The 16430-nt window shown below is 38.8% G+C and overlaps 2 protein-coding genes across 10 annotated transcripts in view; one reads left to right on the forward strand and one right to left on the reverse strand.

The window, feature by feature from the left end:
• SNRK (SNF related kinase) overlaps positions 1 to 4926 on the forward strand; it is a 45240-nt gene extending 40314 nt beyond the window's left edge. For all 6 annotated transcript variants that reach the window (XM_064506116.1, XM_026098701.2, XM_026098704.2 and 3 more), the window contains one exon: positions 1082 to 4926. In XM_064506116.1, the coding sequence (XP_064362186.1) occupies positions 1082 to 2300 (1219 nt within the window). In that variant the 3' untranslated portion in view covers positions 2301 to 4926. The remainder of the gene's footprint in view (positions 1 to 1081) is intronic.
• ANO10 (anoctamin 10) overlaps positions 1 to 16430 on the reverse strand; it is a 148014-nt gene that overhangs the window by 10043 nt on the left and 121541 nt on the right. For 3 of the 4 annotated variants that reach the window (XR_010387600.1, XM_064506121.1, XM_026098710.2), the window contains one exon: positions 11415 to 12311. Coding sequence is in view for 2 of the 4 variants with exons in the window: in XM_064506121.1 (XP_064362191.1) it covers positions 12276 to 12311 (36 nt within the window). In the remaining 2 variants the exon portion in view is untranslated. Of the gene's footprint in view, positions 1 to 8596; positions 8745 to 11414; positions 12312 to 16430 lie in introns of those variants that run through there. The other variant, XR_010387601.1, reaches the window with a different exon arrangement.

Below are 16430 nucleotides of genomic sequence, written 5' to 3' on the forward strand. Positions count from 1 at the left end.
TGAAATGCAGAGGTTATGCTGAGTGAAACAATTGAGGAATCTTTACACCTTTTAAGGGGTTATTTATTTTCTGTTGGATTAAGCTTTGAAAATACAGATGTAGAGGTAGGACACTGACAGGCTTTTTGTTGTTAATTTATTCTGTGTGCATTTGGGGAAAAAACTACAATGTATTTCCGGATTTAAAGTAAAATGTATAACATTAGATATCTGCTTAGATACTGAAGATAAGACATCAGCTGCTAATTGACTAAAGACTGATTTAGTCTCAAGGGTCACTTCTTTCATTACATTTTGATTTGAGGCTAGTGCTTAGTACACAGTCATATATGTTAAACTTTCGCTTACAGTTAAAATAGCTCTTTAAGTGTCATGGTCTTAAGCAATTTGAGTCCTGAATTCATGTGACTGTATTGCAGTTGCTCAGTTAAAGTCAAATAGATGTATGATCTCAATTCACATGCTTCGAATTAAAGGCAATTTTGTAAAACAGAACTTAGTCTGAATGAGGCTTACTGAAAATTAGAGAACATTTCTTCTGACTCAACTTTTCAGTCTCATTCATGTGTTAATTCTGATTTTTTTTGTATTAGAGAATACTGGAAAAATAATAAAAGCTTCAGATTAAAAGTAGTTTGCAATACTGTTTATTTAGATCGTGTTTGAATCATTTGCATACCTCATATCTTTCTGTAAATATTGGCTCTAGTCCTCCTTCAGCTATTTCTTGAGAGACAAAACTATTTAAAGATTTTTATTGCTTAATTAGTTTTCTGAGAGCAGTGAAAGGGTTTTTTATTATTTTTTGATTTCATTTGACAGCAGCCAACAGAACTTATAAACCATGTTTTTGTATATACAGCTTGCCTTTCAGTAACAGCATTTCTAAAGGAATGCACGTTCTTTGAAAATGCTTCCCTCTTTCCAATTACCGAGTATTGCTATTTACAAATACGCCGCTCTGCAAGCCAGTCTATGTGGTACTATTTATTTTCCTTTTGTGCAGATCTTACATTTTCTTACACCTTAAAGGCTCACCATGATCTAACTTTTCTTTTATCCTTTATACTGGTTTATTTAGGCAGTCATGGCCAACAAAAATTGATGTACCGCAAGATCTGGAGGATGACCTTACAGCTTCTCCTCTCTCCCATGCAACTGTTCCTCAGTCTCCAGCTCGCACGGCTGAAAATGTTCTCAATGGTCACAGAAGCAAGGCACTTGGTGATCCAGCAAAGAAAGAGGATATCTCTGAATTGGCTGGACCAGCACTGTCAGTAGTTCCATCAGTGAGCTTAAAACCCACTACAAGTGGCCGAAAGTGCTTGTTCAGGGTTGAAGAAGATGAAGAGGAGGATGAAGAAGATAAGAAACCTATTTCTCTTTCTACTCAAGTTGTTCTGCGCCGTAAGCCTTCAGTTACAAACCGACTTACTTCAAGAAAGAGTGCACCAGTCCTCAATCAAATCTTTGAGGAGGGCGAGTCAGATGATGAGTTTGACATGGATGAGAACTTACCCCCAAAGCTTAGCAGGTTAAAAATGAACATTGCTTCGCCTAGCACAGTGCATAAGCGCTATCACAGGAGGAAAAGTCAGGGACGGGGCTCGAGTTGCAGTAGCTCAGAAACGAGCGATGATGACTCAGAAAGTAGGAGACGCCTAGATAAAGATAGTGGGTTTACTTACTCCTGGCATAGACGGGATAGTAGTGAAGGGCCACCTGGCAGCCAAGGAGATGGTGGTGGACAAAGCAAACCAAGTAACGGAAACGGAGGGGTAGACAAAACAAGCCCAAGTGATAACAACAAAGGTGGGGGAAGTCCCTCCGGTAGCTCCAGTGGTAGCACCAACAACACTTCAGGTTCCACTCGTAGGTGTGCTGGATCTGGAAACTCAATGCAATTATCATCTAAAAGTGCAGGAGAACTGGTTGAAAGCCTAAAGTTGATGAGCCTTTGCTTAGGTTCACAGATTCATGGCAGTACTAAATACATTATTGATCCTCAAAACAATCTGTCATTTTCCAGTGTAAAAGTACAAGAGAAATCAACATGGAAAATGTGTATAAGTTCCAGTGGAAGTGCAAACCAGGCTTCATCGTTGGGCAACCTAAAATTTTTTTCTGACCAAATGTCAGACACAGCCAATGAATTGGAACGGATAAAGAGCAGGAACTTGAAAAATAATGTGCTACAACTACCTCTCTGTGAAAAGACGATATCTGTGAATATTCAGCGGAACCCGAAGGAGGGTCTGCTGTGTACCTCCAGTCAAACCAGTTGTTGTCATGTCATTTGACAATGACCTGACTTTAATAACTCAATCTACTTGACAACATCATTCTTCCTGTTCAGAGCTGTGAACATCACTGAACTCTCTTTTGTTGTCTTAATATTTTTCAGTGGGCTTTGAGCAGTTATTTATTACATTTTAATTTTGTTTGCTTGATGGTATGACAATGCATGGTCTTTGCATGCTGCTAGCCAATATGTTTTTCTTTCCCAACAGAGCAGACTATTTTATTGTGTAATTTTTACATTTATAATTTTACTAAGGAAGATCTGGATTAAATTAAAATGAGTATCTGGATCCTAATGTAAATGGAGCACTTAGAAGTTTCATGTTCTGCACTTAAACTAGAGTGAGAGAAGCTTTTGTTTGCTTGTGAAATGTTAATTCTTGTTCTGACCTTCTGTGATATCTAAAATATGTGATATGTGGCATACTTCTATGTGTCTGAAACAGAACCAAAGCAATAATGTTTTGATGCTGAAAGTTCTTCAGGGAGCTTTCAGATGTTCCAAGGCTTGTACAAAGCAAAGATGCACTGAAAATTAGTGATCTTGAAATATGATTTTAAACCCACACCTATTTGTCTTAAGCTATGATATGGATAAAGTTGTGGCTCAAAAATCAAACTGAAAAGATCTTGTTTTGCTAGAGGCAATTCTTTTTTTTCTAAAAAAGCAAGTAGATTTGTAAGGCAGCTTTTTCCCTTAGAACTATGTTAATAATACAAGCAGACAATCTTCTTTTTTTAATATAACAAAGATAAATTGTTAAGTCTACTTCTGAGTTTTTGCATTCTAACTGAAAATAAAGTATTTGTATAAATTACTTTGGTTATTAGTATATCATGACACTTACCTTAGTGTATTAGCTTTTCTCCCTGTACCGCCTCCCTACCCCAATTTTTCAAAAGGCAATAAGGGATGAAAAACCTTTAGATAATTGGATGCAAATTGAAAATGCTATTGTCATTTACATGTTTCTCATTATTAAATTTGACTCTTTTAAAGACTTAAAATACTGCTGTTCCCTTTACCTACCCCATTTATTTTCCTTTAATAATCATGTTTTCTCATAAAATCAATTAAAAATAGCATATAAGTATTTATTTTACAGCTATTAGCTTTTCTATTTGGTTTCCCATTGCCATGGCAAGGTCTTGATTTAGAGTATTTCTGTACAAAAGGATACTTTTGACTAGATGAACTAACTTTTGTGGAATTTTATTATCTAGAATAAAATATATTGCAGATTCCTAATTTTGGGAAGGGCAAGAATGTTTTATTTTTTCATGCTGTGCACTGGGTCTTCTAAGCAATGCTAGTAAAACTGGTGGTATTATGTAGCAGCACCCTGGCCAGACATTGAATGTCTGAGAGGAGTTTACACTGTTTAGCATCTTGTAACACTTGCAAAATGGTCAAATACAATGCATTTCCGGTCCACTGTAGAGTGAGTAGAGCACCAAAGAACTGCGTTATGTTTAGTCATAATTTCTACAGTTCACAATAGCTCTTCTTGATTAGTAAAAGAATTTACTAAGAGAGTCTAAATTGCATGGGATATTCTTACTGTCTAGCCTAGCTAGGGATTTTACATTCTGCTTCCTAAACATAGCAAATGATAAGCATTTTACTTTTTTAAGTTTTAAGACACAGTTTAGTCAGTGTGATATTTATAAATCAAAAGCTACAAGAATAGATGTGTGGGTGAAGCCATAGAACATATTTGCTTGAAATTTTTGAGCAGGGAACTTATAAAGGGCCAGAAATCAGATGTGTGGTTCACAGACAGTGAGCATAACATCGAAGTTGGACAGAAGTTTATAAAGGGCATTGGCAATAAACTTATTTGTTGCAGCTTTTTTCCAAGTATTGTAAATACTCTTTCCTGATACTATGTACAGCCTTGGAATGGCACCTTTTAACTAACCCCAGGTGTATTTTGTTTCCAGTGTTTTTATATACAAATGTATATATGGTGCTCACTTTAGAACAGCAGTGTTGACCATTTATGCTGCATAGTTGTATTATAGCCTTATTAGTTGTGTATGGTTGGTTGAACCTTTGGGTGTACAAATGTTAGTTTGAGTGGTGTCCTTTATCCATTTGTTCATAGGTGAATGACTGTGCATGTGGTGTATGTTGTATTATGTTGTCCTGTAAAAGGAAGGGCGAGAATAACCACTACATTAAGATAATATTGGACCAAACTATTTAGAGCAAGTAAACAGTTTCTTGTACCCCTTAACGTGTCTTTAAAAGTTGCATATAGTTACAGTAGTGTATAAATTAAATATTGTGGAAAAACAATTAGTCTTGTATTTTTCTGTATGTGTATATATATATAATAATGTACCTCTAGCAACTTCATCTGTATTTAAGATGTGACAATCTTGACACAGAATCTTAAGAGTAGCAGTATAAATAAGCAGAATTAATGAACAGAACAGAAATATAAAATTCTCACCAAGAAAGAATCCATGTGTGCGTGTTAAGAGGGTACAGAAATATCAGCTGGTGTTATTGCTTCCAGCAATGTTTGGCTTTTTCATTGTATAAACATTCATGGTGTGCGACAGAAATGGAAAATCCAGTTAATAAAAGTGGTAACTTGATTGATGCATAACCTACAATTTGCATGTCAGTACAGTTTGTTACTCCTGGTGTTCATTGTACAGTATGAGGGTGGCACAAACTCTTAGCTCTGTCCCCACTTTGCACCACATCAGAGATCAGAACATCCAAAGCCCCATTTGCTGAGAATGAATTCTCTGTTCTGCGAGCATTTAATAGTCAATGCTGAACATCAGTTACAAGTTCTCATAAAATAACAAAACTACAAAACTTTAAAAATTTTAACAGATTAGAGGAACTGCAAGCTTAGTTGTTTTGAAACAATACAACTTTGTGTGTGGATGCAAGCTTATTTGCAAACTTTCAGTTAACTTGATGCTATTCTGTTACACAGATAAGATCAGATTTGCTTATTTTGGTTTAAAAGTTGTCACAGTTGGCACCTGCTAAAATATCTTTTTGTTTAATGTTGGACAAAGGTGCTTTACTCTTCTCAGGTTTTTCTCACTAGGCACAGTGATTGGTCATGTGCCAGTTTTGCCCAGTCTGTTTAGGTGGTATGTAAAAGGATGTAAACTTTTCTACAAAAAGTTTAGTGCTCTGAAGTTTCATCAGTGCAAATGGAACATTTTTAATGCAAACCTAACCCACTGCTGTACTTCTCTGCAATGTAGAGTGATTATAGGAAAAAAGGGATGTTAACATCAGCATTGATGTATAGCTGAAGTGAATAGCAAAGCATGCTGACTTTGTGCACTGGAAGATGGACAACCTTAAGACCAACCAACCTATTGTGACCCAAAACACTTAAGATGTAAAACCGCGGTTTAAGGCATATCTTTCTCTGAATGCATGCTACTGTTCTGTTTCTACTGTCAAGTGTGACATTTCTTATTCAATGCAACTGCTTCACAGTGTATGTTTCTACAGCTGTGCCCCACATTGCACTGTTTAGACTGCTATGTGTTGGAAAACACCTGCTCCTGAAGATTTAGTCTCAAATAAAGCACTGGAACCTAGAGAACAACTGAACTACCTCAGCTCAGATACGTGCACATGCTGTCCCTGTTACCACTTGTAAATTTACTGGCATGACTTCTGTGCCTTAACATGTATCTACTAGGTTAATGCAATTTTGCTACATTATTTCACAGTACTGTGAAAAGCATTTCAAGTGGGGAAAGAGGGGTAGCAGAGCCAGTACCAAAGCCAATGCTTCTGAAACATCAGCTGCCAAGCTTGTTTTATAGTAATGTGCACTAGACTGCTAGATACTGTGTGGTCTTAGGAATCTTTTCATGCATGACCATGCATTACTGCTTTTACCTGGTTGTTTCACTGGTCACTCGAAAAAGAGCTGTGTAAATGATACCTCATGGGAGATGAGGAGGGACCCAGACTCCCCAGTGCAGAAGGTGCTGCCTCTGCTGTCTTTCTGAAAAGGCCTTCATATTCCCACCATTCAAGACCTTAAGTCTAATTAAAAACCGCTAATTGTCAGGTTAAACCAAGCAACTGACCTGCAGTTGGAGCAGTTCTCAGCAACTGATTCAGGGGCCTTTTGCAGTCTGAGCCTATGATTTATCTGTTCACTAAACATAACCAATCAGAGATGGTATGGATACATAGTATTTGGCACATTTATAAGGATTAATGGCATTTAACAGGTTATGTAATCATGTATGATTGGCTATGTGTGTGAAGCCTTACCCACAGGCTGCTGCAGCTCTCTGAGACCTTGCCATTGCTGGTGAACTTTTAACTGGTTAATACAAAATGTGGTAGCCTCAATAGCAGGCAAGCAGCAGCCAACTGTCAGAGAATGTGGGGGGCTGTGATCATGCCTCAGAGAGGAAAGGCATAACAGCAGTCTCCCACTGCCCTCTCCTTTTCCAAGACAGTCTGTAGCTTGCCTTGTTGGGTTAATTAGGACATGCAGGCCAGATTTTTCTTTCTTTCTTTCTTTCTTTTTTTTTTTTTTTGTTAGCAAAAAAAGAAACACACTAGCCAATTAGGGAGAATACCCAACTTGGATGTTTGGCAATAAAAATGGAGACTAGAGGCAAACTAGAATGTTCCGGACCGACTAGGGGAAAAAAAAAATACCTGAAGAAGTGGGAACTCACTGAGACAGCCTGTCCATTAGCTGCAGATAAGTTTATGTTGATAAATCAGAGCAGATCTATCTGTCACTAAGTTCAATTAAAGGTGTTTGAATAACAACTTCTTTAGGTTTCCACACTTGGGAAAGCGTAACAGTGACTCCCTTGTTCAGTTGCCTGCTGACTAAACCTAAGCCAGTGATCTGTCATCAAAGTCAAGCAGGCAGCTGTACTAAGGGACAGCTCATTCTCCTTTCTCAGGAGCAGCATTTTGTAGCTGTTTTATCCTTCCTGATTCTTGAAGGCTGTGATTATGTTTGAGCTTAAAACAGTAATAACCTGTAACAAGTTGATGCGAGTTTGGCCTGTCTGTATGTATTGTAACAGAAATTGTAAATGACATCAATTAGTGACAGATTAAAGTCTGTTACAATAGAAAAAGACGATTCCTGTTCACTTTCCCAGGTGGTAGAAGAGTTACGTCATGTGAAAAATGCAACTATATATGATATTTTACAAGACCTGAAAAGCAGGTCTTTTTGTAAGAACTTCACTAGGCTCTCAGAAATGTCATGTTAAATATTTCTAACAATTGATTTCTGTAAGCTTTAGTGTAACGTTTTCCTATTTCTTCCCTCTCAATACACTCCTTCAAAAAATAAGGGAAGGGGTGGGGGTAGGGGGACAAGGAAGATCTGTTTTAACTGGGCAATTGTGTTGCACATGCGTTCAGGCAGCTCAGGCGCCCAGGGCCTGGGAGAGGTTCAGCTCAACCCTGCATAACTGGGAGCTGGGAGAAAGGGCTGACAAGCTTTCTTACGCCATGCCCAGGATCATCGCCATCAACAGGCCAGTGATGACAAACAGCATCATCATGGTGTTTTGCACCAACAAGCAGGGTGCACGGACAGCCCTCCTCCAAGCCCAGAGGCCATCAGCGCTCAGGGCTGACATGAGTCACTGCACTCAGCTGCCAGATCCAGACCTGGCCCTAGCACACAACTCTGACTCAAGGATCAGGAATAGGCGATCTGGCGGATGCGTTTGGTGTCATCAGCAAGGACTAGACATGCAAAGAAGTTAACTGCTTCCCCTTGGCTCCAGAATGAAATCCCTGGAGTCCTTGACTATGGCCAGCCTGGATCAAGCTCCGTGTCAGGCTCACTCCTACTCCCAGGGACTAGGAGCGTATTCAGCACCTTCCTTCTGATCCCACTGCTGCCCCAGGTGCCTCAAATGTAGAGGGAGATGGGGCTTCTCCTGCACAGGCCTAAATATTTTAGTTTCAGAATTTCTGAGCTGCTTGGTGAGTCCTCCCAGATACCTCCTTCCCCAGGAGCCATACTAACAGATACTCAGGAGTCTCCACCAGTCCCACCAAGTTGCTGTTGAGAGCCTCAGTGCAGGCTGGCTCTCTTTATACAGAATATGCTTTGCCTAAGAAAGGAGAGCACATATTGGTAGTAGGAATAGTTTCTACTGGTTTCTGTTATCTGAATAAGGAGTAAATACTCAACTAGGTGCTTAGTGTAAGAAGTCCTCCTGAATGAGATTTGACACTGACTCTCACAGATCTAGGTAGCCCAAAATAACCAGAAGTGCTTGTCTGCTTAAGAAAGAACCTTACCTCATGTGAAGATCTCAGTTTTCTTCTATTCTACTGTTCTCAAGTTCCCAGGAACTCTGACGAGGATCTGCAGTCAGGCAAGTTTAGTAAGAGGTCTGGAGTCAGCAGATCCCACTGGGCTGCAGGATCAGACCTGCAGCTCACACACCTGATTGATTGATAAGACAATTTTTGTATCACTAGTAAACTATTTATGATTGCAGTTTTCCTTAAAAACAGCTTTCTTGGTTACTATTGCTGCTGCAAAGGAGCCAAGTCAAATTCAAACTTTCTGGACAGGAGCAGGCTCTTCCCAAACAGGATGCCTCTCCAAACTCATCCTATGTTTCTCACTAAGGCTTGAGACAGGAGATTATTAATTTATTTCTGAAACTCACACATTAGACAAGAAAAACAGTCACACACCCACATCTGTTCGTCTGCATTCCTGAAAGGGCCAGAGTCAGCACCATCTCTCTGTTGGGACTCTCCAGCTGGGTGATGGGTTGTGCCAGGTCCCCTGTGAACCCCCAAGGATGGAGTCACTCCTCGCATGGGGAGGTCCCCAGGAACATGCCATCCCGAGGCCCATTCACACTTTCCACAACCACCACACCATCACCGAAGGCGAATCAACCAGCGTGTGCCTGAAGTGCCTGAGATCTGGCTTCAGCTGTCACTGTATGCAGACTGCTCGATGACACCCCAAGGAAGAGGACAGAAGACACCTGCCAGTAACCAGACACCTCTGATCTAAGTGGTTGCCTGTCTGTTCACTTCCAGTGACCATTCCCCTTTTCCCTAATAGCCCACTCTGCCCGTCTCTGTTACATGTTGAGAAAAACCAACTTGCGTGGGAGCCTTCTCTGATCAATGGACTCGTATGTCAGCTCTGCGCGAGAGGACAAGGCCTGAGTGCAAAGGGGAAATACAGTTCTCTACTCCTGAATGCCTCAGGCAAGCAGTTACCCAGACTAAGAGCAGACATACAGATTACACAGCTTGCAAATGGCAGTTACTGATAAATAACATTTTTCTTTCTAATATTTTCATCTGAAAACAGATCTTCATCCCCACCCCATTTTTTCACACTTTTTACAAATGCACCTACAAGAGAGAGAAAGAAAATAACAGGAAGACAGAGACATTGAGATGCATAGGCAGGAACCTTTTTTCTCTCATACGAGAAATGAAAACAGATGACACTGAAAATGCAAAAAAAAAAAAAAAAAAAGAAACAAAAGCCAGTATTGAACAGTACTAAACAGAGCAGAGCCCCAGTACAAGGAGAACGAACAGCTTGCAGAGGAAGAGAAGAGCAGGTAGTAATCCTCCACAAACTAAACTGAATGCTCTTTTGGATAGAAATGCTGTCTTTATCCTGTTGTGTAGGAGCTGGTACAGTGCTGTTATGATGCTAAACCAAGAGCTTCTCCCAGTACCTAGAATAAACTCTAATCCCTATAAAAAAAAAGGATTCCCATACTTCTCACTCACTAGGGAAAGTCATAATTCCTCAGTACTTCATAACTTTAAGTGGAGAATCCATGAGACAGGTATTATCCTCACTTATAGACAAGGAAACTAAGCAGAAGTGAAGGGATTTGCCCAAGGCAAGGGAGAGAGCTAGACGTCACTTATTCCCACCAGGTACTTAAACCTCACCACAGATCTTCCTGTTGGTCTGCAGAAAACAGGAAGAACGTAAAGACCACAAAGACACCCAGCAAGTCAGTTTTTCAAAAATCATTGCTGATCTTTTTTAATAATCATTTTTCACAGAATCACAATTGAGACAAGACTCGAATCCCTTTTCCAAACCATCTCAAAAAATTATGCCAGATACCGCATACCATTGCCATGAGTGAAACATGCCCACTTTACACCCTGAAACCAATATGAATTAACAGGCCATCAGGATCCCTTCAAAACGGCCATTACAAGCTTACAAGAACGTATTCCACAGATCTGTGGGAATCCATCCCACAGACTTTTATTCTCCTGAAATGTTCACTCAAAAACGCTGACTAGACAGCATGATTAAAACTTTAACAAATGCAGGCTACTTCAGCTCAAAGTAGGCAAGAAACCAGAAAGCCAAGGAGCTTTCATGAAAAGCATGCTGCTCCCCTCCTCAGACCAGCCCCCAGCTGGGGTCTCGGCAGCACCGGATGATGGGAGCCACATGCCCATCGATGCGGTCCCTCCCGGTCAGGCAGGGCAGAGCCACCAGACAGGCTGTGAAAGAGCTACAGTCGGGAGCCCCTGTGATACCCCTTGCATCCGGTGCAGCTTTACTTCCCCAGGGGTTATGAGAACAGGGCGCAAGTGTTTGCACTGGCCCCAGAGGTGCCGTCTACTCTTCATGGTTAGCGGCACTGCGGGGAACGGCTGGTGGGAGAGGCAAATACAGATACTTGCAACAACCACAGCATGTCTTTGCTCCTCTTCCCAAGGGAACCGAGTCACTGCTTACTGGGTCACATTTGCAGAGTTTGAGAAATGCTAATTTTAAACTGCAGACAGAATGTGTTATTCTGGCTTACTTACATTATTCTGCTATGGGGGCCCCGTGGCAGAAATATGGAACATGCAAAATAGGCAAATAGCTTCATTTATTACACCTACAGATTTTTCCAAACAGAATTCCAGTAAGTGCCATATATAAGTTAGATCTACCAAAGATGACAGTCACAGCAGGAGAAAATGAACTGTTTCAAGGTCACAGATGCAAACTATGTGGATTTTGGTCTTCTTACTCTCAGAGAGCAATGAAACATTAAGAAAATTTTGTGAAATTCAAGAAAAAATTAAGATATACACTACATACACGAGTGACTGGTATACAGTATCAAGTTTAATTGTTCTGTTAGTGTCAGTTCATTTAACCAGAAGACTACATAGTTTAAAAGAGCCGGGAAAGTGATACCAAAAGCTAATGTACATTAAAAAATAAATATACAAATAACTGCTACTTAATTTTTTTTTGGTATATAAATTACTCATCAGCAATCTGTTTCCTACTGAATGCTTTTTACCCAGCTTTTGAAAATATTTTAACTGGGTTTATTCAGATAATTAGCACACTGGCGCATATAATGCATACTTTATAGCATTAGTGTTCAAATATTCCTCAGGGAACAATCATGCGTTACATAATATAGAAAACATCTACATTGATCTGCTAGGTGTAAACAGTGGCTAATAAGTGATCTTTGAAAAAAATAGAGGACTGATTAACTATTGTAATACAAGAATGAAAGGGGCAATAGGGATGGTACACCATGAATTAAGTACTAGTGTGCCTGTTTTTTTTTTTTTTCTTTTATGAAGTTACAGTTCAAAACTATAGTTATCTTTTGGATGCTTAATTATGAGATTTGTTTTTAATTATTCGGTTTGAAATATCAGCAACTCTGGTGGATTTCGACCAGACCTTGCATAAGCTAGAGTGCTTTATTTGATGTTGCTTCACAAATGGTTGTGAAAAAAGAGTAAGCAAGAGTGGGAGAAATTATTATCCTCTTCTTTACCATGTCAAGCAGTGAACAGTGATTTACCAAGTATCATATAAACAGGTGCCACCTACTGAATACATGGTAGAGTGCACACTCGGAGCTATAGAGCATCATAAACAAATGCTCAAGAAGTGCATACATTCACACGCGATTGCTTTAGTCATCTTCATTCCTCCATCTGTTTACTCCTTCAGTGACTCAGCAGCAAGTTTCATTTGCTGTGAGGGAAGGAAAAAAGGAAAGGCATGCTAAATGCTGTGTTAACAAGACAAATTAAACAAACAAAATCTGAAAGCAGGACAGTTTTCCATCCAATAGAAAAATAAAACTACACAAAAAATTAATTCAAGCTTTGGTAATAAAAACAAAAACACAAGTCCATTGTAGGCATGACCTGTACAAATAAAACAGTTCTAACAGAGGTATTGCTTTGCCACCAAAAGACTCAGCAATTGATGATGCAATCTGTATGTTAATTAATTCTTTTCATGATGAATAACATTAATAACTCCTTACAATGGAATTACCAGGCCCCACAGATACAGAATAATCTTTTCCCTCAGACTCATGACTAGGGGGAACTGCTGCAAGATGGCAAAATGAAAGCCAGGGATTACCATTGTACTGAAATTCTTTTCTGCCACTCTTAGGTAATAACTGCGCTCATAAAATTATACTGTGTAAGCTGGCATCACCATCACTGTTCCTGGAAATCCCTGAGTCCTATCTCTGATGGTGTGTGTGTGCAGGATAACTGACAATCACATTATCTGTTCTTATGCAGCACCAGCTATTACCTATAACAACGGCAGTAAGGACAGAAATGCTAGGGGAATAGCTGAAGGGCTTGATTAGAAATCCTCATTTACATTTAGGAAGAAATCTATCAGGCTGAAATTAAGAAAACTTATCTTGGAATCACAGAATAAAAACCGTATTTTTTGATATGGGATGTTTCTTCAAGATAACTCCAGATAATCAAAATGCTGACCACAATGAAGGACTGTGATAACAGACTCTCAGACACAAAAGGAAAGTATTTTTTTTAAACATCTGATTTTTCCTTCTTATAACAGATATTAATTCTGAAGAGATGAATGCAATTTCCTTTGTCGGTGGGAGAATCTGCCTACTGGTCAAGTGGTGTGTACATTTTTAAGGCACATTCTTTAGAGATATAAAATTTCAGCTCACTGAAAAGTCTTGAATATATAGAAAACATATAGGTCTTTTACAAAATCATAAAAGAGTCTTTTAGTCTTAAAAAAAAATAATGTTTTTAAGGGGTCTTCAAAGCTTAGTGAACTACTGGAAGAGTCCACCCACCCCTCAGTTTCCCATTGCAATAATGTTATTAATTTTTTCTGTATTGACAAATTTTTTGCTGAGTTGAAAGAACACATCCTGTGATATAAAGAAAGAGGTAGAGGGCTGCTATGGTGATGTGTGTTATTTCCAAAACTATTGTTAAAGGTTTTTGTCTTCATTATCTTAGGACGTCACAAGACAGTGCTCCATGTGAAGCCAGAATAACAATTCCAGGTGTCAAAAGTATCTGCTGAGTAGAGAAACCAGAGCTGCTCTTTGAAGCTTCTCGCTAAAGAGGATGTTTCATAACAGAATCTACAAAGGCAAGAAGAGCCAAGAGTTGAAACTGTACCAAAAAAGGAGCTCCTGCATCACCTGGGGTTATCAGGTCTTTCAACATGTGGAAAGGCGGAATCCATCCTGATCTACTAAGAACCAACTGCACTGAGTTGATTCACTGAAGAAAGACTGACAGGTAGAGTCAAAGAAGGGAGACTAGAGGGACACCAACCCAAAGGACAAGGCATGGGGCAAAGGAAAGAAGATGTACAGTACTGCTACAGCTCAGGGTCCATAGGTTGGTGCCTAGCCTGACCGTCGTCCTCCAGACAATACGAAAGACAAGGGAAGAAAAGAGCTGAACATAAAAAAAACTGTGAATGATCATATAAATAAATAATTTTATGCAGCTTTTAACTCTTAAGCAGCCATTTAGTTTCCATATCATTCACTCGTTGGATGTTTTGGACACATGCTTCAGAGTTAAACTACTTTTTATTCTTCTGCTTGATTTTATATAAATGGGCTAATAAACACAGGCTAGTAGAAAGAGAGATGCCTAATAATACTAGCAAAAAATCGGAAAAGAGTAAACTGAAAATACAATGGACACTTTCATTCAATTTCTATCCTGTAACATAAAGATGTCAGATTTCTTTAACAAAAAACATTCAAATTTTCCTTTGCTGCTAGTTTGTGCCTGAATGCATTCAAAAAAAAAAAAAAAAAAAAATTACTCCACATGATAAAACTGACCCACAATAACTGTTCTTTACAAATTTTATCTGCATTCTCATCCCACACCTGTAAGGGAAGTAAAATTAGTTTGTGATACAAATATTTATATTCTTCTCCATAGCAACAGTGCAGAAAAAAAGGCTTGGCTAAATGCTGGAATCCAGATTCCTCTTCTGCATCCTGATTCACTTATTTAAATAGATTTCTGAATAAAACTACAGCAACGTAATTAAAGTGACTTCTACCCCAATATAAAAACATTAGAAAGATACAGAACACAGCAACCTAACTCAGTTCATGGCTCATCAAATTCAAACCTAATTCACTTATTTTAGAATGATTTTCTTAAATTCTTGGCATTGTAATAGTACTGGGTTTGATGACAAATACAGAAAACTGGAAAGGTATTTTTATTCTCTGGTTTCTGCTTGCCTCACAAAATTTTCACAAAAAACCTCAAGCACATAACAGTACTATTAATGATGACCAGATGATAATCTGCCCCAAAATTATGTACAAGTGGGACTATTATCATTTATTTTTGAAGGCCCTCCTAAACCTAACTGACCTAATTCTCGGCTAGTAAAAGTAAACATTAACATTTAATTTAAAATATATCTGACTAACAAACTAATTCCCCACATTCTTCAGTGGGCCAGCAAGTAGGAGAACTCTTAAAATACTTTCACAGGCTGCCATGGTGTGCACAGCCTGGACCAGAAGAGTCCTAATGCGATCACTGGGATGTTTCAGGAAATGAATCATAGGCAAAGTGAGAGCCCCCAAAACTGGGCTTTTTCTTCCTTATTAATTTCTGTGATACCAAAACATACTTTGCAAACCTAGCAACACCAGGCTCCCCTAAAAAATACCACTTCTGCAAGCGACATGTGATGGCACCATTAGACAGGACGAAATTCTTTCCAAATTCATGCTGAAGAGTTTTTAAATTATCTTTTCTCTTACTGTGAAAGGGAACACTCCTTCTTTTACAGGGAAAATATTTTTCTAGGACAACATATGGGAAAGGGAGTGTATTTTTTCTGTTACTGAGAAAGGGATCTCATGATACTTTTTATACTAAGATCACCTTTCCCCCGATGGCCCCAACAAGCTCACTGACATACCTGTGGGATTGAGTTAAAAATCTTCCTATCAAAAAGAAGACATTGATTTGTATTTTTCTACTTACTATTTTAAAAATAAAGGAAAAGGGAAAGTAAAAATCTCAGTCTACTTTTTAAATCTACTAGATATAAAATGACAGGAAAAAAAACATTTAGAAGTTGAGGGGTATTAAAAGCCTATGTAAACTAACCAAAGGCATAGTTCAGAAGTGAGTTAGCTCAGTATGGTTGGTTTATTACCAGCTAATCCAGAAACACCCAAACAAATTCAGAATCAAGTCCATACTCCATCCTGCTTTTGTTCTGCCAAATAGGATGTGACGCCTGTCACCGGACAATCAAATCTCCCCTATCGTTACCAAGAAAACCAGGCTTGACTCAACACAGCACCTAAGTAATGTATTTTGTCTGTGGTTATAGTAACTTACTATGCTGTTTTAAACAGCACACTTAAAAGTAGCTTATGCATGTATATACATAATAATTAAGACATATGTTTAACTAAGTATCTTATTGTATTGGGGCTGTGATGTCATTTATTCTCAAATTCTACTGTTAGGAATTGCTCTAAATATTTACCTGCTGTAATACAAGAAATTGTTATTTCCATGGCCAGTTTTTCAGCCTCCTCTTAAGGTATGGCCACCATAACTGGACAAGATAACTGATGCTTGTTGTTTACAGTAGCAATAAACACCTTCTATACTAATATACTCCTGTTTTCCAGGACTTCTGTGTTATACCACATAGCTACAGTGAATGTTCATTGAATGATCATTTTCAACAAGTCATCCAGTACAGTCCTTAAGTCTTGAAAGTCCTTTCTTCTTGAAAGCTATTGATTCCTAGACTACAGTTAAAATATTACTTAAGTGTGTGGGGGGG

The sequence above is a fragment of the Dromaius novaehollandiae genome, chromosome 2 (assembly GCF_036370855.1).
Source record: "Dromaius novaehollandiae isolate bDroNov1 chromosome 2, bDroNov1.hap1, whole genome shotgun sequence".
NCBI lineage: Eukaryota > Metazoa > Chordata > Aves > Casuariiformes > Dromaiidae > Dromaius > Dromaius novaehollandiae.